Consider the following 27,769-nt stretch of genomic DNA (forward strand, 5'->3'; position numbering starts at 1 on the left):
TTTAAACATGACTGAACTTTTAGAAATACCATGTCTGTATCTCTTTTCCTGCCTTTTTATAAATCAGTGAGTACAAAGGAAAAAAACTGAAAGGAAAAACTAGACTGAGTCTTACGTTTTTCTGACCTAAGATACATTGGTAAAACTTCACTTGACACTTGGAGAAGTCATAACTGCATTCTAGTTAATTTCCCATATTGGGCAGGTTAGAGGGGAACCAGCCAACCAAATTATTATCTAGCAAATTTAACAAGGGGGTGGGGGAGAGTAAACTATTTTTCAGTAGATTTGCACTTTAAAATGATGAACTGGATGTTGGTGGAAAGTACTTTCAAAGGGCAGATGAGTAAATACCTAGTCTGCACATGGACGTTAGAGAATCAAACTTCACCCTTGGTCGTCCTGAGCTCACATGAGCAGTTGCTGTCTATTGGTATAATCAGCGTCAGGATTTCCCAATTTCCCTACTTGGCTCATCTTCCATGTCTGCTATATCCATGATCATCCCTTTGGGGGATGTGCCAAGTAGTTCTCCTACTCAGAATAGAAACGTAGTATTATCTTTCCCACATATAGATTTTAAAAGTTAATGTACATGTTGGCTAAATTAAGTTGTAGCTAACATTACATGGTGAGAAGCTCTTTGCTTCTTTGATTGGTAGGGTACCTGCTTCTGAGGTGTTATTACCTAGAGAGCTCAATCCCATCAAAAGACTGGCAAGTTGGAAGCCGAAGCAAAAATATTTATAGCCGGCTACTTCTCCCCAGGTTGTCAATGATGATCATAAGCATCATTCTAGAATCTTTGGCTTCTAGAACCAACTCCATTCTGAAGAACATTTTAACATCTAGTAATACTTTGGTAATCTTTTGTACACAGGAATTTTGTAGCATGACTTTATGACTAAACTTATTATGTTAAATTATTTAGAAATGTTGAGTTTCTGTTATTTTGTGAGACTTGTTTTAAAATAGTATTGTGTTATTTTGTACAAAAATTAATTTGTATCTTTTTTGATGATATGATCATTTGTTTAACTAATATAGAGTAGAGCAACTATGTGAACTTCCAATGATATTTGATCCTGAAGAAATTCAGCTTTTGGATAACATTCCACACAGCTTGTGTTTGTGTGTGTGTGTGTGTGAGAGAGACAGATAGAGAGAGAAAGAGAGAGACTAGCTCATTTCTTTATGCTAATTTTTTTCAGTAGTTCACTACCAGTAATTATCTCCTATCCCAGGTTTATAAATCTCCCAGGTTTGTAAAACTCAAAAGTTCTGTGGGCACCATTTCAAATTATTAGGTTCCTGGAAAGAATGCTTCCAGGTCAAGTACTACTGCACTTGGCCATTCCTAACTCTCACCTTACTTTAAAGTTTAGCTGATAGGCCCTTGAATTGAGAAACAGGAATAACCCAGCAATATCAGTAACATTACACGTTTGCCAGCACATATTCTGAGCTATCAGCCAAAATATAATTTTGGTCATAGAATAGGATTGTAGTGCGGTTTCTACTTGTTATTCCACAGTTCTTTGATTATGTGGATATGTTTCTTGCCGCTGTCCTCTTAAAAAGCAGAAAAATTTTTATTTCTGAACCTGTAAAGAGAAAGCCTTAATTCAGATCATAAATTATTTTTAGTTCATTGTTTCCTAGAAAAAAGGGTGGACATCTAGGATCCTGGCATTGTTTTATATTATATATGTATTATATTAAATATATATGTATGCAGTGTAGATATATACAATTGTTATAATTAAATAGTAAAAGTCAGAATTCTAGGTGATGACCTTCCCTCCTAGGATACAATCAGCTCTGCCGCTATAAAAAGAAGGTACATATTCTTATGTACATAGACAGGTGCCCATAACATACCAGGTGAAGAAATTAAAAGAACCCCTATTTGTTTTTAAGAATGTAATATGTTGGCTGGCCGGTTAGCTCAGTTGGTTGGAGTGCAGCCTTATAACACCCAGGTCAAGGGTTCGGATCTCCATACTTGCCAGCCACCCAAAAAAATGTGTGTATGGAGAGTGTGTACATTTATATGGTGGCTGGGTGGCGTGTGGTGGCAGTGGGAGTGTTTGTGTATGTGTGGGGAGAAACCGGAATGTATGTTGGAGGCTGGGAGACTGGATAGTGTGCGTGCATAGTGGGAGGAGGGGTGTTTATGATGAAGTATGGGGGTGGTGAGGGTGAATGCATGAAGATAGGTGTATGAGAGGTGGGGGGAGTGTGTGTGCACCTGATGCCAGTGGGAACAGAGGGGGAAGCTATGTGAGCCTGTGGATAGGGGACAGGAGACATGGCAAGTGTTTGTGAGGGGTGAAGATATGTGTATCTGTGGTGGGGGGAGGCAAGTATGTGGAGATGTGTGTGAGGGAAGGAGAGTGAGAGAGGGAGATACAGACATGATCTGGGAAGTGAAGACACGATTGAGTATACAGAAAAATCTGGAAGAATATATACCAGTATTGGGCTTTATAAATTCTGTACCATATGCTTGTTACATGAGTCAACAGCTATAATTTTCAAAACTTATTAGGGGAAAACCCCATTGATCATGTAATGTTTATGGAGTCACTTCTGTATTTACTAAGGATCTCAAAAGATGGATGTCTTCAGTCACTGAATCTCTGTAGCCAAATAAACATGTTTTTAAGCCATATTTCTCTTTTTTTGTCTCCTTGATATAAAATGGCTGCTGTAAAACACTTATTTTACACATGTATGATGAGTTATAATTATCTATTCATTCAGTGAAACAAAAATTTCTAGCTGAAAAGTGATTCAAAAATGGAGAAAAAAACATTGCTAAATAATCTCCTGAACCCCATTTCAGGATTTTCTAAAATTTTGTAGTAAATGTTTTACTTTACATCTATTTAACCTTCTAGCATTTGCCTTGAAAAGAACATGTAAAAATTGAATACACTAAAAGGTACTGCAATTTAAACTCATATAGTATAAAGTTTAAAAGTAAAAAAAAAAATTGCAGTTTTTTTCTAATGACACGGAGGAAAGTCTTAAGAAAAAAGGATACAGGACTTAATTACACTGAAAACTTCTATACGTGTCAGAAAAATGAGAACACAATAGAATTTTAAAAATATTTTTATTCATATACATCTATTTGATAACTTCAAATTTAGAATCCTTAGAATCAGCATAAACAAGTATTACACAACAAAGATTTGAAATAGGTGAACAGATTAATGTAAGTGGCTTATATCAACCTCTACATGTGATTTATATCTGTATCTTATACAGTGAAAAATAGATTTACACAGTTCCATCATTGCAGTATTTTTCTAACACCCCATTTTGTAATCTCAGCTTTTCAATTAAACTAACCCTGATGTTTAAAGATGAGAAATAAATTTGCATTGTAAAGTTGAGTAGCTAATATCTAATAAATTCAAATTTCTTTCCATTAATATAAATCAGGAACAATTTACAGTAAACACAAACTATCCATGATATTAGTAAGAACAGTTCACATTTTTACTGAACACTTCCTGTGAGCCAGGCCCTGCGCTACATGTCCGAACATGCAATTTCATTTAATTATCTCGATGGGAAACTTCACAGGTTCACATTTTCACAACTGATGATGCCACGATGATAGCTTGCACTGCACACTTGTGTCCAAGCCTTTCCCTGGCATTTTAGCCAGCATGACCCATTTGTATTGTTGTAGCTGCTCATGGTGCTCACTTGCAAAACTTTACAAATGTTACACAAATATACAGGCCTGACTCCCCCGCCCGCCAAAAACCAAAAACAGAAACAGAACGCGGCTAAGTCTTTACTACTCAGAGACACCTGTAAGACCGCACAGGAACCACGAAAGCAGATGTGATGTAGGTCTGCACTAGAGCCCCCTTTCCTGGGACTCAGAAGTGCCCTTCCAGGCCTAACTGCAGGAGGGCGGCCTCAGCGTCCTCCTCTTCCTCTTTGGCCTCCTCCTCGCGGATCTGCACCAGCAACTGGAAGAGGTTAGGGGCTGGCCCTTCCCCAGCCCCGGCCAACCACAGCTGCCTTCGAATAGCCCCGCTGTGGTTGGCCCCGGCAATGACCTGCTCCAGGCGGGCCTGGTTCACGTTATCTTTATCAATGGCCCCCTTCTCCACCACCTTCTGCAGCAGAGGCTCCAGACGAATGACATAAGCAGACAACTTTTCTCCCGGGTTCTGATAAGTGTTTAGAAATCTGACCTGCGCATCCCTAGAGCTCTCGACGCTCCCAAACACCTGCTCAAGCGCCTTCAGGCATTCGGCGGTGGTTATGGCTGGGTTGTTGTTCTTGAGGATGCGAATGACATCAGCGGCGGGGCCTCTAAGACTCTCCAGCAATCGCCGCCTCTTCTCTACATCAGACACCTGCCACTCCTCTATGACCTCGTTAGTGTGCTCCAGCCAGGCATCAAAGGTCTCCTCCCCAGGCCCCGGGATGTCCCTCCCCGAGAACAGCGTCAGCTTCTTGTACCATATGGACTCAACAAGAGGCTGAATAATATTATCCAAAATATAGTTTAGCATCTCTGCTGGCATTTCTGGGCCTGGGGCCGGAGCAGGGTTCTGAAACCCGAGGACACGGGCGACATCTTGCACGGTCCACCCCTCTCTAGCTAGGAAGAGGTGTAGCCTTTCTAGAAATTCAGCATCCGAAATCGGGGGCTTAAAGATCACTTTCCAGACCCCTCCTTTGCCCGGCATCTCCCTGGGGATCGCAGCGTAGTCGACAGCGCCAGTGAGCTCCAACAAGGCTGCTTTAGCATTCTCTTCCCTCCAGAACATTCTCCCGAGCACTCGATAGGGCACCTGGGGCATCGCAGCCTGGAGGGTCTCTTCGATCTCAGCCTCATCACAGTTTACCGGGATCCCCGAGACCAGCAGCGCTCTCTGGGAGTTCACATCCATCCCCCTGCACCAGTCTTCCAACAATGTCATCGCCATTTCCCCAAATACCGAGGGCGCCAATTCTACAAACACGGATGAGACTGTGGCTCACCGCGCTCTAGGACTGAGACCGATACCAGCCACTGCCCCAAGGAGGCCCGAGGCCGGCAGCTTCACGCAATGACAATCAACACATGACACCAACGTCCTGCTCTCGCCCTCTCCCTGCCCCCAAAGGCGGACCCCCCGCGCGGTCCCGGAGCGGAGCCTCGGGAAAGCTCAGGCGGTCAGTCACGCGGCCATCGCCATCTTACGTCTCGGGTCGGGCTCGGCGGCCGGGGTCTGTCGCCTGCAGACAGGGCGTCGCGTCGGAGCGCACAAGGCGAGGAGAGAGGGCGGGAAGCGAAGGCAGGCGCCGCGGGCCGCAGAGCCGCTGGGTGTGGTCGCGGGGCGTGGTCGCCGGGCATTCGCTGCGGCTCCTGGAGGCGATCGGGCGGTCGCGGTCGGAGCCCGGCCTTCAGGCGGCGAGGAGCGGCTGCCTGGCAGGCGGGGACTTTGCCGCCCCGGAGGGAGAGACTGTCCCGAGGCGGCAGTGGCCGAGGGGCCAGCCCGCGAATGGCTTCTACGCGGGCGCGGGAACCTCTCTGGGCGGCGAGGACAGCTTAGGACAGCGGCAGCAGAGGCGTCAGGAGGACGGAGAAGCGAGGCTAGGGGCGAGGGCGGCGCTGCGTGCCTCCTGGAGGCGATCGGGCGGTCGCGGTCGGAGCCCGGCCTTCAGGCGGCGAGGAGCGGCTGCCTGGCAGGCGGGGACTTTGCCGCCCCGGAGGGAGAGACTGTCCCGAGGCGGCAGTGGCCGAGGGGCCAGCCCGCGAATGGCTTCTACGCGGGCGCGGGAACCTCTCTGGGCGGCGAGGACAGCTTAGGACAGCGGCAGCAGAGGCGTCAGGAGGACGGAGAAGCGAGGCTAGGGGCGAGGGCGGCGCTGCGTGCCCCCCGCCGCGGAGCCGCACGAGCGTAGCCATGGCAACGGTGTCCCAGACGACGCAAGATCCCTGCGTTGAGGGGGGTCGCGCGGTTGCCATGGTGCTAGCGAGGGGCTCGGGCACTTGTTTCTTTGATGGCGCATTTCCTTTCTCAGATTTTCCGGAGCTTTTTTTTTTTTTTTAAACAATAAACCAAAACTCCTAAGCACCGTATTTAAAAATAATCTAATTCTGGAGTGGATTTAAGATGATATTGTTGGAAATGCATGCATCGTGGTGGACTTGTCTACTCAGGTTGCTCGTTCAGCGAGTCTGTGCTGCATATGGAAATATTCTCCCCAGCACGCCGGATTCCCCGTGCCACCTGACCACACTCTGCACCCTCCTTATTTCATTCCAGTGAAACTAAAACTTCGGAGTGTGCATTTGCGTGTTTTTGTGTGGGACATTGAGTTTACACTTTTTCTTGTCTAAAATTTTGCAAGAAGATCTGTGTCTGCTCAGTAATCTTTGTAGTCAGGCAGACACGTGTGATATTTCCCCTGGTCTGGCGTCATTGACAATGGACTGGTAAAACAGAGTACTTATGGTTCAAAAATGTCGAGAAACCTCCTTGCAAACAAAAGGCCTACTTACATCAATCCAGATGATGAAAATCTCCCCAAAAGAACGCAGTATTCAACTCTGAATTTTTAAAACCTTATTTAATAAAAGGTTTAAAGATACAGAAGAACATTCAAAAGTAAATAAGTTACATAGGTACATTACAATCACATCAGCAAGATTCTCTTTAGTGTATTAATTATTTTTTATAAAAAGCACACAAAAAATAAAATCTTCAGTCTGGTCTATCACAACTGTACAGCAAAAGAGGTAATATTTATATATATGTACACTATTTTAATATGTAACAGTCTTTTTAAAAAAGGGTGCCACAGGCAGCAAACACACAAAAGGCAGTGTCTGATCATTTTTGTTTCAAAATAAAAGGAATATAGTTATTTATGCTATTAAAATATTTGTACAATATTTACAGACTGTCAAGGCTGTTCCTGTGCTCTGTCCCCTCCACCAAGGCCTTCAACTTAGACACAAATGAGGAAAAGGTGAAACAGCTGCAAATTGTTTGTTAGAGGCAAATGTCAACACAGCAAAATGTGGGGAGAACATTTTTTATAAAAATATGCATACTTCCTGTAAACCTAAGGAGTTAGGCTTGCCAGTCTGTTAATAAATACCATCCCAGAAAAGTAAGCCCCAGTAAAAATACATTTAAACAACTGAGGCTTGAGTATGTGTTATATTCCTCCTTCATCTTAACATCTGGCACATGAGAAGAAAGAGGTTAGGTCACTGAGGCAGTTAAATATAGGCAATCCCTTTAGAGATAAGCAGCACAAGACCTCTGTGCCAGGGGTGGAGTTGGGGTGGCAGAAGGGACAGATGCGTACTTTAGCTGTGAAGGCGGCTGCTGAAGGCATGGAGGACAGTAATGACAGCACTGTCTCCTTGGATGGGTAAGAGACCTCAGAAATGGTCTGGAACACAGGCACTAGGTCAGTTTCACACCCTTAGCTGAATGCAGATGGACGCTGGGAGATGGATATGGTGAGATGGCACAGGGAGGACATTGTAAAGCTGGAGGTGTTTGTCATTTAACTTCTTAAAGCAAAGAGCTCTGAATAGAAGGAAACCACAAAACACAAGCCTAATGTGTTCATAGGGAGAAAGCACCATTATACCTATGCCAGCTTCTATGGCTGCACCTACTTTATTGGCAGGTCACTTGCCACAATTGCATCTGCCCTCTAAACATTTTAATTTTCACGTTGCATTCTAGATATAAATGCCTCCTGGAGCATGGACCCTCCCAAAATACGGTGTCTGGTGGGATTAACACAGAGGTACCATCTTGATTTTCCCCAGCTACATTCACCTGGTCTGGCCTCTGTGCCCCTAAGAGTAGAATCACTTCCTCATCAAAAAAGATTTCTAAGTACTGGGTGTTACCACTGAACAGAAGGGTCTCATGTGACTGAAAGAAGTTTCTGTTACTGCATGTCCATAAAGGGGCCTGAAACCAAATACAGTTGAAATAGAAAAAACCTTGGGAAACATAAGTAGCACTTTGGGGCTAAGCTGTGAAGGCACTCATATTACACAAGTGATTTAGAAGAGAGCCTACATTTGCTACCCTCCTGCTTCTAGAGGGTACACCAGATTTTTGCAATCTCAGGACACTGAGTTTGTAGAAGCCTATGAAGGAAATTAGCTGGAAAGTTGGAAATCTATGTAGTAGCCCAGGAGTCAGGAGGGAGAATTTTGTTACTCCAATAGCAGGGGTCCTGTAGAACCATATTAATGCATAAAAGAATGTTGAAAAATACCTGATAGTGCATAGTTTAAGAACAAAACTCCCTCTCCACTCTCAGTTACTGACATGATGCCTTTAGGCTATCTCATAAGGAGTAGCAGAATGAATATTTTTTGGCTCCTTTCTAACATGTTGACCTGTCATATATGCATTCATTTATAACTTCTTTTGCACAATTAAAGTTGGGAAATAAGATCAGAAAAATAACTCAGCCCTCCATGGGACTGACAAGTGAAGGGGCCTCCACAACCTTCTAGCCCTTTCACTTCAGTGACTCCAAGCCAAATATGGCTTCTTCAAGCCAGAATCCAGGCCTGATAAACAAAACTAGAATTCTGGCCTCCTGCCAATTCCCTCGGGCAATTCAAAGTACAGCTGGAGAAGGGGTAGCAATAACTGCCTTTGACTTCCCTCCCTCCTGCTGTTCTGTGTGGCTTCTAGTGTCACCCTTGACCTTCCCACCCTCTTTCAGTGCTACTATCATTCCTATTGGCAAGAGCTTCCACAGCAAACAGGTGAGGGACCCTAGGGCCTTGGGGATTGGGGTGGGGGCTGGGGGTGTCAAGGTGCCTTGTTTTTGGGATAAATGCACTTGGGCCTCTGAAAAGCAGGAGGCCCCTGGTCCCTGAGAGGATGTTAAAAATTAAATATTAAGAATAAATAAATAGCTCCCAAATGACACGAGTCAAGGAATGAAGGCTCCTGTCCAATCTAGTTAGGAGACCTCCCCCTCCCAGGGAAGGATCCAGAAATCTCCAGCATGCAAGACTGTGGACATTAATATTGGATGGGGTGGGGTGCAGTGGGTTTAGGTGGCAGCTGCTGAGGGCAGGACAGCAGCAAGCAGGGAGTTGGCACCAAGGAGGAGCAGGCTGGGCCTCTCCAGGACCTGCTTGAGGCTGTTTCCGTAGCAGCATCCAGGGCCCAAAGGTATTTGGCAAAAAGGTGGGAAGCAGAAAGAGCCAGGCTTGTCGAAAGCTCCCTCAGGCCTAGTCCTGCAGCAACCAGCCTCTGTACAGTTCCCTTCCCTTCCACAAATGTTTGAGAAACCTTTCCAGGCCCAGCAGGGCTGCTAGCAAGCAGCAAAGGGATAGTACCTGTCCTCGGCCTCCGTCCCAGGGAGGAGGTAGCCTCTCTGAGGACAGCTGTGCAGGGACAGCACAGGCATCAAGCTAAGCCCCCTCTCAGAGCCGGCCTCCCCCCTCCCTCCAAGGGAGTCCCTTTCTCTGGGGCTTGGGGCAGGGCCTGTGCAGCCTTCGAGGTCCTCTGGAGAGGGAACAATGCTGCGAAGGGAGTGAGCTTGTGCTTGGCTCTCATGGTGGCCTCCTGGAGACTCAGGGGAAGAGGGGGAGGCGAAGAGGCGGGAAGAGACTGCGCGGCAGCAGAGGAGGCAGCAGAGACGCGAGTGTGAGGCGAGCGGCGCGGAGCCGGTGCCTCCAGAGGGGACCAGACCTCTCACAGATCCAGGAGGGCATGAGGACACCTTCCGACAGACAGACCCACTGCAAAGAGAACTGGATCGTGCAGCCCCTAACGCCGCTCCCGAGGCCTTTCTAAGTAAAAGAGCCGTTTATTTCACTGCCTTGTTTGTTTTGCAGAGAGAGTCTGCGATTCTCTCCTCCTCCTCGCTCTTGGGGTTGTAGGTGTCTGCGGACGCTCGGCGGCCAGGAGGGCCGCGGCCACCGGCGCGCTCAGCCCTTCTCGCCCGCGCCACCCTCCTCCCGCACGGCCGGCTGTGCAGCCGCCGCCGCGGCCTCCTTCTCCTTCTGCTTCAGCGCCGCCGCCTTCTTCTCCTGCTCCGCGTGGCTCTTCATGTGGGCGCTGCGGCTCTTCACCTTGTAAAACACCCTACAGCAAGGAGGGAGCAGCTCAAGACGGGTCCGGCCTCCGCCCGCGACCCCCCGGCCGCCCGGTCACCGGCCCCGCCTCCGGCCCGAACCCTATTCTCCTAAAAGCTGCCCCTGACGTCACTGCCGTGGAAACTGGCTGGGCCAATCAGAAGACGGGGGGAGCCGCTCCTAGTACCTCCCCCCCTCGGCCCCGCCCCCGCCCTCCAGGTCCTAGTGGGCCCCGCGCGGGCGTCTTACCTGCCACATTTTTTACAAGGGAATGTGTTCTCTTGATTCTGGGTCTTATTAAAGGTCTCTGGTTTCTTCTTCTTCTCCGAAAAAGGTAGTGCCCTTCGTGACTTGCCTGCTCCCTCCCTTGGCTTCTCTGAGGCCTGGCCACCGGCAGACCCCGGGGCGTTGGACTCGTGGCTCCGGAGGATGAGGATGTCATTGGCCTGGAGAGAATCAAACAAGGGGAGTTGAGTGGTTTGGGCAAGCACAGATCCGGAATTCCAGCATCTCTGGGAACGGAGGGCCCTGAAAGGTCATACACTCTTGTCAAATGGTCACCTAGCATCAACTTGACTCCTTCCAGGAACAAGGCATTCGCTGCCTCCCCGGAAGGCCACTGTGTCTTTGGTCAGCTCTATCGTTTCCACAGTTGCTGGGAGAGTAATTCGGTGGACAGCCCTAGCTGTCACAGGCCTTCTTGATACCTCTGCCAGGGGGGTCTCCATGAATGAAGCATGTGCTTGTGTTTTCTGTCATTTAGTCCATTCATGCCTTCATTCTATAAGTGTAATGTGCCAGTGCTGGGGATACAGAGGTTGACAGACAAGAGCCCCTGCCCTCAGAGAGCTCATGGACTTGTGGAGGGACAGATGTGTGGCACAGCATGAGGAACACTAAACGGAGGGGCAGAGGACACCTGGCGGAGACCTGGAGGAGGTGCTGCATGGGGCTCAAGCCAGGGGAGACCTAGATGGCCATCAGAAGTGATAGTATGTGCACTGGGCCCACCCTCATAGGAAAGTATTCACAAAAGTCAGTAGAATAAAATGTGTGTACACAAGAGCAAGCTCTTGGCACAGGAACAATCAAAGCTCAAATGGAGCAAACAGCTGTGTATTTACAGTTTATGGGAGTTCTGCAAGCATAAGTATACAACACAAATTTTTAAAAAAAGTACTCTTGTAGCAATTCCCCAACAAACCCCTTCCCATCTTCTACCCTTTCTCAGGGGAACTCTCCCTGACAAGGAGTAGCTCTGGCTGGTATGTATTGCTTCTGGGCCTGTGATGTGGTGGACAGAGCACTGCACTAAGAGTGTAAGGACCTGGGGTGTGACCTCTGGCCACTCACTGAGCCTCTCTCACACCATTTCCCCCAACTGCAGAATAAGAGTTAACACTCTATATGATTATTGTGAAGACTTAATAACATAATGGAAATAAAAGCACTTTGCAGAGATCATTCAGGAGAGGCCATTGTTATTCCTATCAGCTAAGCTCAGTTTCAGACATTCTTGTCAGAGACGCAGCTCTCTTGGGGAAAGCCCTGTCTGAGCTACAACTCATGAATGCTTCCTCAATGTCCCACATACCTACTGGGTTTGCACAAAGCCTTTTTCTTCTGAATCTCAGATACAGAAGGAGTGTGGTATTAAAATTAATAGCAGACTCTGGAGTTGGGCTGCCTACTAGCTATGTTATCCTGGGCCCAGTTTCCTCAGCTGTAAAATGGGAATAATAATGGCACCCACCACATAGTATTATGAGGAGTAAGTTAACAGCATAAAGTACTTTGTGCACTTGCTGCTATGATGATAATCATCATCATCTGTTCCTGCTGCTCTCCTTCCCACACCCCCAGGCCCAACTCCAGCCCTCCTCCTGGCCCTGGGCTCAGAAAGTGGAGGACACACATGGAGGTCACACTTACCGACTCATTGGCCTGTAGTGTCTGTGTGGCTTTGACGGCCGCTGCCCGCCGGCTGCGCTCTCGCCCCTCTTCCTGCTCCCCTTTCTCCTGGATTTCTGGCACCTCCTCCTCCCCCTCCTTCCTGGGCTCCTTCACCTCCCTCTTGGGCTCCAGCCTCTCTTCACTTGGGGACTCTCTTCTGGGAGGAGGCACCCTTGGGAACTTCTGGGAAGTCTACAGGGGACAAGAACAAGGGCAGTGAGCCTAGAGCTCCGTCATGCTGCCACAGTGTACTGACTCTGACCCAGCCAGGGGTTCACTAGCCCCTGCCAGCTCTGCTAGCATGGCCTGGCCCAGCACAGTCTCCTGTACTAGGACTCTGTTGCAGGTCACAGCCCTCCCATAGCTAGTCTGCCTGGGGATAGAAGACAGAGTCCTGAGCCCTGGGAGCCCTCAGAATGAGACTGAACACTCAATACAGGGCCAGGGACAGAGAGGGAGCATACCAGTCCCTCCCCATAAGCCACCTGTTCTACTGGACTGGTACCCAGGAGACACAGCCTTAGGCAGTGGCCTGGTGAGTCAGGTAGGTGCCTTAAGCTCCAATTCTAAACTCCCTTTATAATGCTTTCTGTATCTCCACCCCCTTGCCATCTGCAAAATAGGGACCAAGCCACTCTCTGTTTTAGAGCAGTATGTCACCATGTGTGGACATATAACACTGAGATGATGTAATTCTGTGCATGGACACAGAATAACTTTCCCTTTTCAATTCTCTTTCAGTCCTGATTATGTCAAGGATAAAGTCTCAGGGTGGTGTTAATGTGTCTTTTACTCTTCTTTGGACTTCATAATCTCTTTAACAAAGAGAGGTCAGGCCTCAGGCTCAGAGCCTTGGTAGATTAACACAGTATCTAGCCAGAATTTAATAACATTACTTGGTTTTCACATATATTTATTTTTACCAGTACCTTCTATTTATGGCAAACAATACTGGTTTTCTATTTATGACTGTGATATAAAGCTTCCCTCCTTTTATTTAAGTAAAAAAGTGAGTTGAAAGTATTAAGTATAGCACAAGTAATATGTGGACATGACAAAGATAGTACCGGTGACACATGGCAGGGTACAGATATAGCAGAAATCACAAAGGTGGTATAAGAATGAGTTTGGGAAACAGCATTAGAGGTCTGCTGTGAGGAGACAAGAAGTTGATGCTAGTGCAAATACTGTGGGGAAATTCCCCAGTGTTCTGCAGCAACACTATGTATTATTCCTATGGCACCAACAGTATAGAGAGGGGAACCCAAAGGTCCCAGGCCCTGGACATCAGCCCCTTGGGTCTGTCAGGGACACCGCCTTCCTTGCCTGCCCTCCACAGGTTCCTGGAGAGTTGGGCCTCAGCCTCCCAGCTCAGCCCTGGCCCCGGACCCAGCCCAGGCTTTAGGCAGCTGAGGCTGGGAAAAGCATCACCTTGATATCCACTTCAACCTCTTCCTGGGCTGACTTCTCGTCGCTTGTATCCACATCCCCAAAGGTTAGAGTCCCGTTGCGGCCAATTTTCACCTGCTTCTTGTAGGTGTAATAGAACTCCACACACTGGGCCACAGTCTTGGTCTGGATCTGGTTTAAAGCCAAAACTGAGGTCAGAGCCTGCTGGTTTGGCTCACCTGCCTGTGGATAATCCAACCTTTCTTGTCCCTGCATGTCCCCCTTAACCTCAGGCCAAACACTAAACCAAATAAACCAGGAAATACAAGCATTTCTCCAATGCCTGCTCTGCAACAAACCACTGAACAATTAAATTAACCAATGCTCAGCACTATTTAAAACAAAGGAATAAACTATAAAAGATGACACTGGAGCCACTGGGGAGATGTGACTATGGATTGCATATTAGAGAGTATTACTGTATCAGTTTAAATTTCTTGGGTGTACTAAAGGTACTATGGTTTTGTAGGAGAATATCCTTGTTTTTAGGAGATACATGCTGAAATCTTTTGAGTCATGTGACAGAGTGTCTGTAACTTACTTTTAAAGATTCACTGAAACAGAGGAAGAAAGAGGAAATGTGTGTGTGTGTCTATGTTAGATAAAGACAGAGAAAGAGAGAGCACAAATGTGGCAAACGCTTAGCACTTGGTAAGTCTATGTGAGGGGTAAATGGATATCCATTGGACTGTCCTTTCAACTTTTCTGTAAGTTTGAAATTTTTCAAACTTAAAAGTGAAGGGGAAAATGTCTAGGCACCATCCATATTCAAAGCCAGCCCAGACCTGGCAACATAGATCCTGCCCTCCCTGCCCCGACTTCATCAATCCAGGCAAACATTTCCATTCCTCTGACAAGTAAGGATAGAGAAATGTCACACTGTCCTATGTAGGGGAAAACTCAAGGGAAACTAACAAGCAAGCCCTGGAAAACCTGAAGAGGAAACAGAAAGCCCAAGCCTTGCTCCTAACTCTGTCGCCAAATGGCTGTGTGACCTTAGGCAAGTCACTCACCTTTTTCATTTCAGTTTTTTTCATGTGTAAACAGTAAGTGGGGTCCAGGGGCCTCTCAAGCTCTGAAATTCTAGCCTTCCCATTCCATAAATCTATTTAGCCACCTGGTTTAGCTTTTGGACTACTTTTCCAGAGGCTGTTTTCTTTGATACCCCATCCCAGAGGTTCCCAGACTGCTCAGCCACTGCAGCAAAGGGAACTCTTGTCCAGAGAACCCTGGGGTCAGTGAGGGTCCTGTGCCACTCTTCCAGAAGAATACGGGGAGAGGACAAGATAAATCTAGGGAGCCTAGGCTTGGAGGAGGAAACAGACATATTTCATCTTCAGGAATGGCCAAGTCATACATTTATTAATTAGACCATTCACATTTTTACTGTCAATTCTCTTATTGGTTGTTTGACTGACTGATGGCCTGTTCTTTTCTCTAGACATTGGGGCACTTCAGTGATTTTCATGGACACGTACTTCCCAGCAATATTGCCCAATCAGGGAAGACAGTATAACTAACACACAAATGGTCCTCATAGGAGAATTCATCAGCACTTTGTCCAGTCCCCAGGGCCATTCTTGCCACAACCTACAATCCCAGGAGGAAAGAATGCATTCTTAGAAATACTCTTCCCTCAGTGTACACACAGCCCACTCTCCCCACAGCCCAGATTTTGTGAGACAGGGCTGGAAAGATGCAATTCCTTATATTAGCAAAGCACTCCACTCTTCCAGAAGAATATGGAGAGAGGACAAGATAAATCTAGGGAGGCTAGGCTTGGTTAACTGAATTACCGGAAGGAAGCCCTAGGTCAGACGAGAATTGGGCAGAGGTCTCCCAGGGCAGCTACGCAGGTACTTGCTGGCTCTCAGTTCCCCTCACCCTAGGGTGACCTCCCCTCCCACATTCCCTTGGGGAATAGCTCACCTCTGCTTGCAGCCCTCCTTCCTAGCTTGTCCTCCTGCCTATTTTTAAGTCTGATGCCCACTTAGGCCTTCCCAGAAACCCCAGAGCACGGCTACACCACTTCTGCTTGGAAGTGTGTTTAGAATCAACGGGGATAAAAGGCCTAATTTTTCCCTTCTTGTATTATTTAGAAAATTATCTGAGTCTCCTTAGTGGCATTGACCTGATTGCTTTTTAAGATGGCTTGGTCAGTGACTGCAGGGCCACCACTAGCAGAAGGAGTCCCCAAGTCACGCAGGCAGCTCCCAGCCCCCACTTGTCCCTGAAACAGAGCCCCAGCTCACCAGCTTCTGTACCAGGAAGAAATCCTTCTTGTAGATGGCAATGCCCTTGTTGAACAGCTTCCTCTCAGCCATTTTCCACTGGTCGGAGCCTGCAGGGGAGAGAGAGAACCGGGGTAGTGAGGTGGGTAGGACAGTGGGCACTGTGGGGGCAAGTCTAGCCAGCAGAAAAGTGAGAGGCTGCCCATCCACAGTCTCTGCAGGCATTCAGAGCTGGCTCCCCAGCTCACTTCTGCCACTCACTAGTCATGTCGCTCGGAGCCTCACTCCCTTTGCTTGTGAAATGGGAACTAATTACAGAACCTATCTCACCAATTGTGGTGAGGACTAGATGAGATAATGCACGTGAAATCCTTCGTGTTCTGCCTGTGCAGAGCACTAACAGGGATTGATAACAGTGGCTGCTAGGATTATGTGACTTGGTCAATATCCCTCTTAAAGTACAGAGCCCAGAATGGGACATGCACTCCCGGGGCCATCTAAGTTCCAGGCACCTGATGCCAGTTTGGATAGTACTCCCTGAGTTCCTGTTCCTTGTACCTGGGCTTTATTGCCTAGATGAGCTCCCGCCTGCCCATCCCCTTCTTCCTTCCCTTCCAGGGCACAGAAAGCTCCTCAAGAGCTACCCCAGCTTTGGTGTCCGTCCCCTCGCTCTGGCTCTTGGCTTATCCTCCCCCCACCTCCCTGCTCCCTGTGACTCAGCCTCAGGCACACAGCCTAAGGTCACACAGCCATTTGGCGACAGAGTTAGGAGCAAGGCTTGGGGATCTCCTTGATGCTGGAGATCCCTTGAGGCTCCAGGCCCCCTGCCAACCCCAGCCAGGCCCACCTGTGTAGTGATAAGTCGCCAGTGGGTGGTTGTAGGGCCGCAGGGGCGTCTTCAGTAGCAGCTTATTCAGCGTCTCCTGGAGGGGATGTGAGGGAAAGTTCACGGCCCTGGCAAAATCCAAAGGGCCTCCGCAGGCCTCTAAAAAGGGTGGGCACTTACTCTTGCCCCCTTTAAATGCTGAGGGACAGGAGTTCTGGCAGGATGAAAGGCCATAGGGGGTAGAGCTGCTCAGAAACCAGGCCACAGGGCTTAAGAGGGAACCGTGTCCCTCAAGGCAGGGAGCATGGACAGAGAAGGCCCTCAGTGATGGTCCTGTCTGAGGGAGGGGATGCACTGACCCAGAATCAGGGATTGGGGTGGATGGGAGGCCCCTGCGCAGCAAAATCTGAAGTTTGGAACTAGGGCTCCCTTGGGCCAAGCTCCTACAACCTCCGCCGCCACTTGGTCAGACCCCTCTACCCGCCTCATATCAGCATGCCATAGGCCTGGATCCATGCCAGCCTCCCTATAGGACCATCCCCCTGCTGGGGGCACCATCTCACCAGGATGTCTCCCCTGGACTCGTGCAAACAGTGCAGGGCCAGCTCCTGGTTGGTGCCAGCGCCAGGGAAAATGCTGGAGCAGGCAGCTGTCAGCAGGTCTTCCACTGGATTCACAGGAGCATGGGGAGGGAGGAGAGGAAATGTCATTCGGAGCCAGGCCAGGTCTGGTCCCCTATCTGCCCACCAACCTGCCTTTGCCTGCTCACTCCTGGGGCCCTCCTCACCTTGCCTCTGCTTCTCCCGGCTGCTCTCTAGGTTCTCCCATGGCTGCCACACCAAATCAGCCTTGTGGGGGTCTGCAGCTGCCAAGGCGCGGTCCCTCATTGAGGGGATTTCTGCTTGGAACCGGGAGCCCACGTTGATCCGTCTGAAGGGGTGGAAAGGGCAGGGAGTGAGGCCTCACCTGTGCGGACAGAGAACCTGACTATCTCTCTGGGGATGGGAAAAAGATGAGGGGTAGTCAGTGGAGGCTGAGTGTGGCAAGACCTCAGCTGGGTGTAGGGAATTTGGGGAACCATGAGTTCAATTTGGCACCTGGTACCACTGGAAAGGCAAGGCCCAGAGGGTGGAAAGGAGAGAAGCAGCTCCAGGTTTATAGATGGTGAAAGAGTCCGTGGACCACCCTTCCAACTCTCCTCCGACAGACGTTCAAGTGGAACTGGTTCTTTCCTTTCCCCGCAACATCCACACAGAAACACAGTGGGGACAGAGAAACCCAGGGCGGACCACAGAAGCCCAGAGAGGCCCACTCAGCCCTCTGTGGGCCCCACAGAACCCTCCTCTTGCTCCCAGGGCCTGGACCCACGTGGCCACCCTCCCGCCATGGGCCAGAGGCAGGGCTGCACTTACGGCTCAATGCTCACTGGGGTGGCCTCCCCCATCACAGAGAGGACAGGCGGGGTGACTTCAGCGCTGTCTATGAGACAAAGATCAGGCTGGTAAACTGCACCTACCTCCCTTCAGCAAAGCACCCCCAACCCTGGGTGGCTGCCCTGTATGCACGAGAGTCACTATGGTGACTCACAGAGTTTACCCTTGGAACTTAGGCACTCTGAGTCCTGGCTCTGCAGCCTGCTAACTGTGATGACACAGGCCCTTTACTAAATATTTTGGTGCCTCAGTTTTCACAACTGCAAAAAGGGGCTATTACTACCTATCTCCTAGAGTTAATGTGAGGATTGCATGAAATAGTGCACAGAGCCTGGCACTCAAAAAATATTAGCTATTATTATTATGAGAGCTACTAGTACTACTAAAGCCATGTCCCTGTCCCCAGGAGCTCCAACACTACAGAATTAATTCCAATGTAAAACCATGGTTTTCTAGTAAAGAGGCTGAAACTTTGGGCACACTAGGGAGGTGGTGAAGGGGATCACTGTTTTAGAATTATCTTCTCACTTCCTCTCTGGACTTTCTGCCTCAGTTTCTCCTAAGTGAATTTTCTTAAGGCCCTACATGATTAAGGCCCCACATGATCAAAACATTCCCTTGACCAAAAAGAAAATCTTTGTTGACTCCTTTCTGCAAGATAAAACCTGAAATCCTTCGCTCAGGGTTCAAGGCGGTTCCTGCTTCTACCTAAACTCCCCACTACCCCATGCTGGGACCCTCAGCCCTAGCCAACAGCCCACCTCGCAGCCCATTGTTCACCCTGCATGGACCCACCTACAGGCCTTTGCACCACTTGTTCCTCTGCCTTATACCCCCAGCCCCCTCCCCTGCCATAGTTCATGCTCAGCTCTAGCCTCACCCCTTCTTGAATGCTTTCCTCAACATCCCAGGCCAGCAGTCTCTGCAGGCTTTGGAGCTTAGTAGCGTCAGCTACACTCACTGGCTGCCTGCCAATCCCACACTGCCGGGAACCTCTGCTTTTCTGTCTCCCAGGCTTTCATGTCAACTCCCTAAAGACCCTGCACTCTCTAGAACAGATTAGGGTATCCCATACATTCTTGGAGCCTCACAAGACCCAGGTCAAGGCTTTATACCCAAGTGCTCGGTAAACACTTGTGGACAGACTGACCTCTTCTTTCCTGCCAGTCTGGTCTCTACAGTGACTTCTTCCTGCACAACCAAACCAGGGAGAGAAGCTTCCCGTGGAAGTGGGAGGGCTGGAGGCCGGCCAGCCCAGGGCAAACCATTTCTCACCCACAGACGCCAGGGGGCACCAGATAGCTACACCATGGATGAGGTTAGGGTCAGAGGTTAACTGGGTGAAGGCACCCATGTGCTACTTCCACTCAATTCTCTCCACCACCCTAAGGCATAGGATTATCCCACTTTTCAGAAGAAATGGATCTTTGTGGAGTGGGCAACATTTTTCTGTGATATATCACCCAGGCCAGCCCAATATTTCCAGAATGTCTGCTCTTGGCTAAAATGACTGTGACCATATCACAAGCAAACATGATGACCAAGCATGATGTTAAGGGCTTTACGCATGCTAACGCATCTGATCCTCACCACAATCCTAGGAGGTGGCTATTATAAGAAACTGCTATTTGTGGATCCAAAAATAGTTAAATATTGGCAATTTCATCATCAACTAAGTACTATTAATATCCCCATTTCAATATAGAAGAAACTGAGGCCCTGGGAATTTAAATAAGTTGTACAGGGGTATATAGTAGTAAATGATGGAGCTGAGATTTGAATCCAAGAAGTCGGGCTGACCTACCCTGTTCTTGAACCAGGACAACCTCCTCCTCCCTCCAGAGAAGAGAGCAAAGCCCCTTCTCCCAAAGTGTTCTAGCCCAATTCCCAGCAGCATCATAAGCTGCCCTGTGCCCTCTCCCCATTTCCTGGCCACCGAGGGTAGTCACTTACTAGAGCGCAGCAGGGTGCGATGGGCACTCTTTGGCGTGATGGGAGGAGGGGCTGGGATGCTGCTGGTTGATATGATGGCATTGAAGTAGAGGCCGGAGCCTTCTCGCACAGGGCTAAGGATGGGGGGTGGTGTGTAGGGGGGCAGCTCAAAGCTCCGCTCAGAGGGGTGGTCAGCTAGGCGGACAGGAGAGCGCAGGTGGCTCTGGTACGGGGTGATGCTGGAGTAGATGGGAGGAGCGATGAAGGTGCCTGCCTTGGTGGGGATGATCAGGGGCTCAGGCCGTGGCCGCTGCTTTGGTTTCCGCACAGAAGCCTCCCCCTCCAACTTGACATTCATGTCCTCAGCCTAGAGAAGGAAGCAGAACAAAGATGGCTCAGCTTCCTGTGTCCTGGGAAAACTGAAGTCTTGACCACTGCTTGCCAGCCTCACCTTTGGAACTCAGTCTGCCCACCACACCCACCAAGGCAAGCCTGTAAAAGGGAGCAGTTCCAAAGCCCTTCTTACTGTCTCCTCTGGGGCAGAAGTCAGCAAACTGTTTCTATAAGGGCCAGAGAGTAAATACTCGAGGCTTTGTGGGCCACATACGGTCTCTGTTACATATTCTTCTTCTTTCCCTTTTTCTTTCTTAAATAATCCCGTAAAAATGTAAAAACCATTCTTAGCTCTGGGTTTAACCCCCAGGCCATATTTCCTAACCCCTGCAGTAAAGTCCACAATAGCGTAAGAGGGGGTACAGTAGAGTAGTGAAGGGCGCAAGCTCTGGGGCTGGACTTTTTGGACTGGGATCTATTGCCTTTACCTGCTACTTACAATTACTCAGTGTTTCTATGCATCTTCATTTTTAACATGAGAATCATGAGTGCCTACCTAATGGGTAGCTAGGAGGACTAAATGAATTAATACATGGAAATCACTAGGAACATTATGTGGTACACAGTAATTAATAAACCTTGGCTGTTATCACTAATTAAACTCCAGGCTCTGCATTAGATGGAAGCTCCTACTGTGTGCCAAGACCTGAGCTGGGCATGGGACCACAAAATGGAATAGGACGGTTCCTGTTCTCACAAAACTCTTGTTCTCATAGTATTAGTCCTATTCTCAGAGGCCAGCCCACTCGTGCTGTCCAAGGACAGCTCTCCTGAGTCACACTTGTCCCTCCTTGGTATGCCTCAAAGGCCTCCATATGGAATAGAAAGCAGGGCTGTACAGGGAGAGACGCCGAAGGGCAGAGGACGGAGCCCTACAGGGGTGAGCAGCATTCACATCATCTCTCCGGGGACACAGCACTACAGGTAAAGTTGGCCATGTTGACTGAGTGGGCCTGGGAACAGGCTCTCTCCCACTCCAAGGCTCTAGCTCCCATAACACCTTCCAGCAGGGGGCCCTTGCTCCCTATGAGGCCCTGGCCATGTCCTCAGTGTTGCCCCCGTACCGGACCGGGGACCGGCAACGGGATTGCAACCCTCAGCGTCGCCCCCATGCCTCGCTCAGCCAGTGAGCGGGAACCGGTCTGTATGTGGGATCCGAACCCTCGAGCAGGAGCGCCACCGCGCTTCCCAAGCGGCGCACTATCCAGTGCGCCACCGGGCCGGCCCTGTGATTTTAAAACAAGAAATAAAAGGTAATAGAAAAGATATACATTAATGGAATTACCAAACACAAACTTTAAGAAAACTATGCTTAATTTATGCAATAAAATAAAAGGCAAGGTAGAGAATTTCATCAAAGAACTAGAAACTCTAAAAATAAACCAAATAGGAATTTGGTAATTGAAAAATAAAATGACAGGGCCACCCCATGGCTCACTTGGGAGAGTGCGGTGCTGATAACACCAAGGCCACGGGTTCGGATCCTTATATAGGGATGGCCGGTTAGCTCTCATGGGAGAGCATGGTGCTGACAACACCAAGTCAAGGGTTAAAGATCCCCTTACCGGTCATCTTTTAAAAAAAGAAAAATAAAATGACTATAAATAAGGACTCAGTGAATGGGTTTAACAGTGTAACAGACACAGCTAAAGAGAGAATTAGTAAACTGAAAAATAGGTCTGAAAAAAAAAGGAAAATATTAGAAACTGCATGACACACATAAAATAGGAAAAATGATAAAAAGGTCTAACAAATTTATAACTGGAGTTCCATAAGGAGAGGAAAGAAAAACGGAGCAGAAGAGATATTCAAGAAGCACTACAAACTCTAAACAAGATGAATACAAAGAAAAATATATTTAGGTATAACACAGCAAAGCTGCTGAAAATCAAAGACAAAAACCAAACCAAAACAAACAAAAATCTTGAAAGCAACGAAGATAAAAAGAGCCTTACATCAAAGGAACAACAATATAGCTTACAGTGATTTCTCAATACTGTCAGAACAATGGATGCCTGAAGACAATGGAATGATATCTTTAAGGTGCCAAAAAAAAAAAAAAAAAAAACTACCTTGGTTAGAGCGTGGTGTTGATAATACCAAGGTCAAGGGTTCAGATCCCTATACAGGAGAGCCGCCAAAAAAAAAAAAAAAAAGAAAGAAAATAACTACCAACCTAGAATTCTCTTAATCAGCAAAGAGATCCTTCAAAAATGAAAATGAAATAAAAACATTTTCAGATAATCAAAAACTAATAAAATTCATGACTAGTAGACTCATACTAAAGGAAATACTAAGGATGTTTTTTAAGCAGCATATAAATGATGTGAGATAGAAGCTTAGTGATATGAGAAGAAATGAAAGCAACAAAAAGGGTAAGTACTGGGGTAAATCTAAATAAGTAACAACTGAACAAAGCAATGTTATAATGTCCTGTTATGTTAAAATATATACAGAATGAAAATGCACGTCTATAATGCTACATGTTAGGGATTGGTGGAAAATGGAGTTAAAGTGCTGTTAAGTACTTTGCACTGTCCAGGAAGAGGTAAAAGTACTAACATATTAGATTTCAATAAGCCATGGATGCACGCTTTAATCACTAGCAGCCCTTCTTAATCAGAGAAATAAGCCCTAATGTCGTAAGGCATTTTCTGTACATAATGAGTTAACTTCTTTCCTGTACATCTAGAATGGTATTAGCTATCTATGTATCATCTGTCAAAGAACTGGTTAAATAGTCGCTTGAATCCCTTTCTGTAGGCCTTAGTTTTCTTGCAGAAAATCCAGGTAAGAAGACTGCTAGGCTAATCACTAAAAGAGAAATAAATAAGTATATAACTAATAAATTTTTTTGTCTTTTTTCGTGACCAGTAAGGGGATCGCAACCCTTGGCCTGGTGTCGCCCGCACTGCGCTCAGCCAGTGAGCGCACCGGCCAGTCCCATATAGGATCCGAACCCGCGGTGGGAGCGTCGCTGCGCTCCCAGCGCTGCACTCTCCCAAGTGCGCCATGGGGCCGGCCCTATAACTAATAAATTAACAAAGTAGGGAAATGGAATAACAAATCAAATCAATCCAAAGGAAAACAAAACAGGAGAAAAAAGTAACATAGGAAAGGTAGGATAGGATAAACAGAAAGCTAACAGTAGATGGCAGACTTCAACCCAAGTATATCAGTAATTACATCAGAGGAATCTAGAGAAGTTGAACTCATGGACCCAGACAGTAAAATGGTAGTTACCAGGGGCTAGGGGTTGGGGTGGGGGCTGGGGAGATGATGGTCAAAGGACACATAATCTTGGTTAGAAAGTAGAAATAAATTCAGGGGATCTATTGTACAACATGGTGACTATCATCAATAACAGTGTACTGTATACTCAGAAATTGCTAAGAAAGCAAATTTTAAATGTTCCCACCACAAAAAAATAGTTATGTGAGTTAACAGATATGCCAATTAGCTTGTTTTATCTGTTCCACAATGTATACATATATCAAAACATCGTATTGTAGACCATTAATATATACAAATTTTATTTGTTAATTTAAAAAATAAATAATTCATAGAAAGAAAGATATAAACTGTACCAATGCTCTAATTAAAAGACTGGATAATAACAAATCCCAACTATCTGCCACTTGAGAGATACACCCTAAGTAGAAGGATACAGAAAAGCTGACAGTAAAAGGATAGAAAAAGATACAGTCTGTAGACTCTAATCAAAAGAAAACTAAATATCAAAGTAGACTTTACAGGGCAAAAAGATTATGTAAGATGAGAAGAAATTTCATAACAATAAAGTATCTAATCAAGTTCTAAATAAGTATGCACCTAATAACATTGCATCGAAATGTTTAACAAATAATGACAGAACTAAAAGAAGAAATAAAATTTCAGTCTTAGTGGGAGATTTCAAGACATATCTCACAAGTAGTGACAGTACAAGCAAACATCTCTACTTCCCAGTACCTGGCATAGGGCCTGACCCATTTTAGGGGCACAGTCAATATCTGCTGATCTGAAACGAAAGAGATTCACACATCCTAGATTTTCCCAGTCTTAATTTCAAGTATAAAACTGTGTCACTGTCCCCCGTATATACATTTGTTCAGGTTTGGTTTGGAAAATAAAAGTAGTATCGCCACAAGTTCCTTGAAACTCTCCCACACTGCCAAGTTCTCCTTTCTCCATAGGGTGCTAGCCTGAGGAACACTCAGGTACTGGAGATGTTTGGATGGGGAGCCTCTCATACCTGAGCTGGAGCATCTGTCCCAGGGATACGGGTGGACCGTCTGCGGGTGACAATGACCGATGGCTTGTGCTCAGTGGGGTTCTGTTCAGGACACTTCCCATCCTCATCGACACCTCCAGCTTGGGCCGCCTCAGTTGGGTCCACAGTCCTCACAGGCACAGACACTGGGATGATGAGGGGTACCATCCCGCTGTCTTCTCGTGCTCGCTTGGCAGCTAAGGAAGGCTCAGAAAACTCCACCCCACACTTGGTAGTTGAGGCCAATACACTTTTCCGCTTCTCCTCAGAGCCATTGGCATCCTGGAGAAGAGAGGGGTAAGGGGAATGGAAGTGAGGTTCAAAAAGTAGGTCCCGATCTGCTGATCCAGGATCCCACTCCCACTTAATCCAGGGACCCAAACACCCATGATGGCTCCCAATGGTCTTTGAAAACCTGGCCTTTCCCTGACCACATTTTCTCCCACCAGATTCCTAAACACTCTCCACAACCTCCCTTCTGCCGGGTCCTCCCAAACCACAAGTGGCTTGCTGATGTGTTTCATTTGGCCTGCACAGTGGGTGGCACATGAAATAGTCTCAAAATATTTTTTAAAAAATCTCGGCAAAAGAAAGTAAGCAAGGAACCTGTGGCAAGGTGAAGGGTGGTCTTTGTATCTATTTCCCCAAGGGCAGCTGGCTAGAGCAAAGTCTGGCTGTCTATAAGCACAGGGCAAATTCTGCAGCCTCCTATGTATCAGCTCTACAGGCATTGGAGTTGAGACCTCTAGTGAAGGAAGGGAGCTAAGACTGGCTTTGGAGTGAGATATCCCAGCTATGTGACCTTGGGAAATCCCACTTGGGTCTCAGCTTCTTTAGCTATAAAGGAAGATAAATGATGCTCCCTTCTTATTAGGTTGGCTGGTAAATTACTTGTGGTCAAATACAAGAGAACTCCAAGCACAACACAGGTGTTCAAATTTTGTTCCTTCTTCCTCTCCATCATTATTGTCTTTTTAAAAAAAATCAACTTTACTGCAGCATAACTTATGTACAACACAAGGAACCCACTTTTAATTACAGTTCAATGTAATCACCATGTAACCACCATCACATCCTTATCTTTTAGCATATTGGACCTGACTTGGTTTCACCTCCCCCACTCCCAATCCTTCATGTCCCATGTGAAGAAGCTAACCCACAGTGGTGTATCACACTTTCCTGCCCGCCAACGCTTCATGTGTGTAAACCTCAGCTTCCCTTCAAGCATAGCTGTACTTGTCTAGGGGTTCTTTGCACGTGAGGAGTGCAGAACTCCCTGAAATGTACAGGTTCATTTCCTTCAATACACTGAGAAAACTGCCCTCGTGGGCCTACATCACTTGCTCTCCTCTGCCCCCGACTAGCTCCAGCCCCACCCCACCCCATTCTTACCTTTGCGTTCTGCAGTGAGGCCAGCTCCACTGCCTTCTGGGCCAGGGTCAACAAATTGGCCTCCTGGGATGCCCGGCGTCTCCGTCGTGTGCTCTGGATCACCCCACCCCGTAGCACCTGCCCACAGTCCCCTGTACCCACTGCCCTCATGCTGTCCTCGTTGCCCATGGTGGGAGCCTCCCGCTCCCGACCATTGGGTGCCAGTCTCTCCCCATCAGGCAGCAGCTGTGACTCTCTCAGCTCCAGGGGGAAACCTAGACCTTCAGGATGGGGCTGCCCCAGGGAGCCAGGCAGTGGCTGCTGCAGGGGCCAGTGATGCAGAAATAGATTGCCTGTGGGCTCCTGCCCAGGTTGGGTGCCAGCCCCATCCAGGGTGGTGGGAGGCAGGATACCCTCCTTAGAGAGGCGGCGGGAACGGCGGGGGAAAGGGATCTGGGCCTGAGGTAGCACAGGCTGCGGGGCTGACTCCTGCAGGAGGGCCTTGCGCAGTTCTGGGTTCAAATCAGGGTTGGGGGGGAAGGGGTAGGGTGCCATGCTATGGTGAGCCAGGTGGGACTGCCCCAGTGGCCCGGCCGGCTGCAGGCCAAAGTCCTGGGGCTGCTGAGAGGGCGGCTGCTGCATGGGGTAGAAGTTCTCAAAAAGTTGCATCTGGGGTAGGGCTGCCTGCTGCTGCTGCTGCTGCTTCTGTGGGGGGAAGGCGGCGACGGGGTTTGGGGGCGGTGGGCCCTGCCGGAACACCTGCCGATTCACCTGGTGGCCAAACGCCAGCTGGAAGGGTTGCAGAGGCAGCGTCTGGTTTGGGGGTTTCTTGGATGTGTGGAAAGAGTTCAGGGGCGCCTGTGGCCGCCCTACCTCCAGCTGCACCTTCTGTGCCATCACCGGGTGCACTGCGTTTCCATAGCGGTCCAGCTGCGGGCCCCCTGCCTTCTCCCGCTTCAGTGCCTCAGGGTGGTTATAGTAGGTAGAGACCCCCACACCAGGATGAGGGCTCCCCTTGGGTCCACTGTAAAGGGACAGGTTGTGGCGGTTCCACGTTGAGTGAGGTGGAGGCTGGCCTGGCTGCTGCTGCCAGCCACTGTCACTGACACCCCCACCTCCTCCACGCTCCAGGCCCCGCCCAGGAGCCATTACAGAGTTAGGCCACTTGACTGAGCCCACCTGCTGGGACAACATGGCTGCTGTGGTCCGCTCAGGCCCATACACCACAGAGTTCAGCAGGGCCAGGCTGTTGGGAGGGGGCAGTTCCACAGGCTGAGAGGTGGAAGCAGCCCCTGCCGGACACTCGTGCCCCACGTATTGCTCCTCCTTCACTCTGACAGACTGCTGGGGGGCCTGCAGGGCTGGGGGCTGCTCCTTGGGAGCTGATTCCTGGTCCCCAAAGAGACAACGCTTCCGCTTGTTCTGAGCCTTGGGCTGGGCCTGGAAGTTCATGGTGTACGGCAGTAAGACCTGTTTCACCAGCTCCCCATTCCCTGGGGAAAGGCCCTGCTGGAAGCCCGGCAGTCCAGGGGCCAGTGAGGGCAGGGCAGGGGCAGAGGCAGAAGCTGGATGATGTGGTCAGCACAGGGAAGGAACGGCTGGCTCTCCCTTCCTCTTCTGGAGGGTTCTTGGGCTGTCTACTCGTCCTAGTTCATGATGCTCTACAGCGTCCTGGGCCTGCAGAGGGAAGAGGAGTGATACCATCAGCCACAGCCTCCCAGATGCCCTGGATGTCAGCACAACTGTGAGAAAGAGACCTCGAGGCCTTCTGGTCCCACCGCCTGGTGTCACAGAGCAGCACTGCCGAGG

The 27,769-nt window shown here is 48.4% G+C and overlaps 2 protein-coding genes across 2 annotated transcripts in view; both read right to left on the reverse strand.

Annotated features, from left to right (window-relative positions):
• Positions 1 to 3,102: 3,102 nt before the first annotated feature.
• On the reverse strand, positions 3,103 to 5,120 carry PNMA1 (paraneoplastic Ma antigen 1). Its single transcript, XM_008584034.1, has one exon. The coding sequence runs from the start codon at positions 4,962 to 4,964 to the stop codon at positions 3,903 to 3,905; it is 1,062 nt and encodes a 353-aa protein (XP_008582256.1). The 5' UTR covers positions 4,965 to 5,120; the 3' UTR covers positions 3,103 to 3,902.
• Positions 5,121 to 10,347: 5,227 nt separating this feature from the next.
• ELMSAN1 (ELM2 and Myb/SANT-like domain containing 1) overlaps positions 10,348 to 27,769 on the reverse strand; it is a 36,074-nt gene continuing 18,652 nt past the window's right edge. The window contains exons 2-12 of the mRNA XM_008584042.1: positions 25,982 to 27,637; positions 24,572 to 24,871; positions 19,948 to 20,293; positions 17,974 to 18,040; positions 17,349 to 17,491; positions 17,125 to 17,228; positions 16,583 to 16,658; positions 15,757 to 15,845; positions 13,487 to 13,636; positions 12,035 to 12,247; positions 10,348 to 10,548 (exon numbers count right to left, since the gene is read on the reverse strand). Coding sequence (XP_008582264.1) covers positions 10,348 to 10,548; positions 12,035 to 12,247; positions 13,487 to 13,636; positions 15,757 to 15,845; positions 16,583 to 16,658; positions 17,125 to 17,228; positions 17,349 to 17,491; positions 17,974 to 18,040; positions 19,948 to 20,293; positions 24,572 to 24,871; positions 25,982 to 27,412 — 3,120 coding nt within the window. The 5' untranslated portion in view covers positions 27,413 to 27,637. The remainder of the gene's footprint in view (positions 10,549 to 12,034; positions 12,248 to 13,486; positions 13,637 to 15,756; positions 15,846 to 16,582; positions 16,659 to 17,124; positions 17,229 to 17,348; positions 17,492 to 17,973; positions 18,041 to 19,947; positions 20,294 to 24,571; positions 24,872 to 25,981; positions 27,638 to 27,769) is intronic.

The sequence above is a fragment of the Galeopterus variegatus genome, unplaced genomic scaffold (genome assembly GCF_000696425.1).
Source record: "Galeopterus variegatus unplaced genomic scaffold, G_variegatus-3.0.2 Scaffold101, whole genome shotgun sequence".
Classification (NCBI taxonomy): Eukaryota; Metazoa; Chordata; class Mammalia; order Dermoptera; family Cynocephalidae; genus Galeopterus; species Galeopterus variegatus.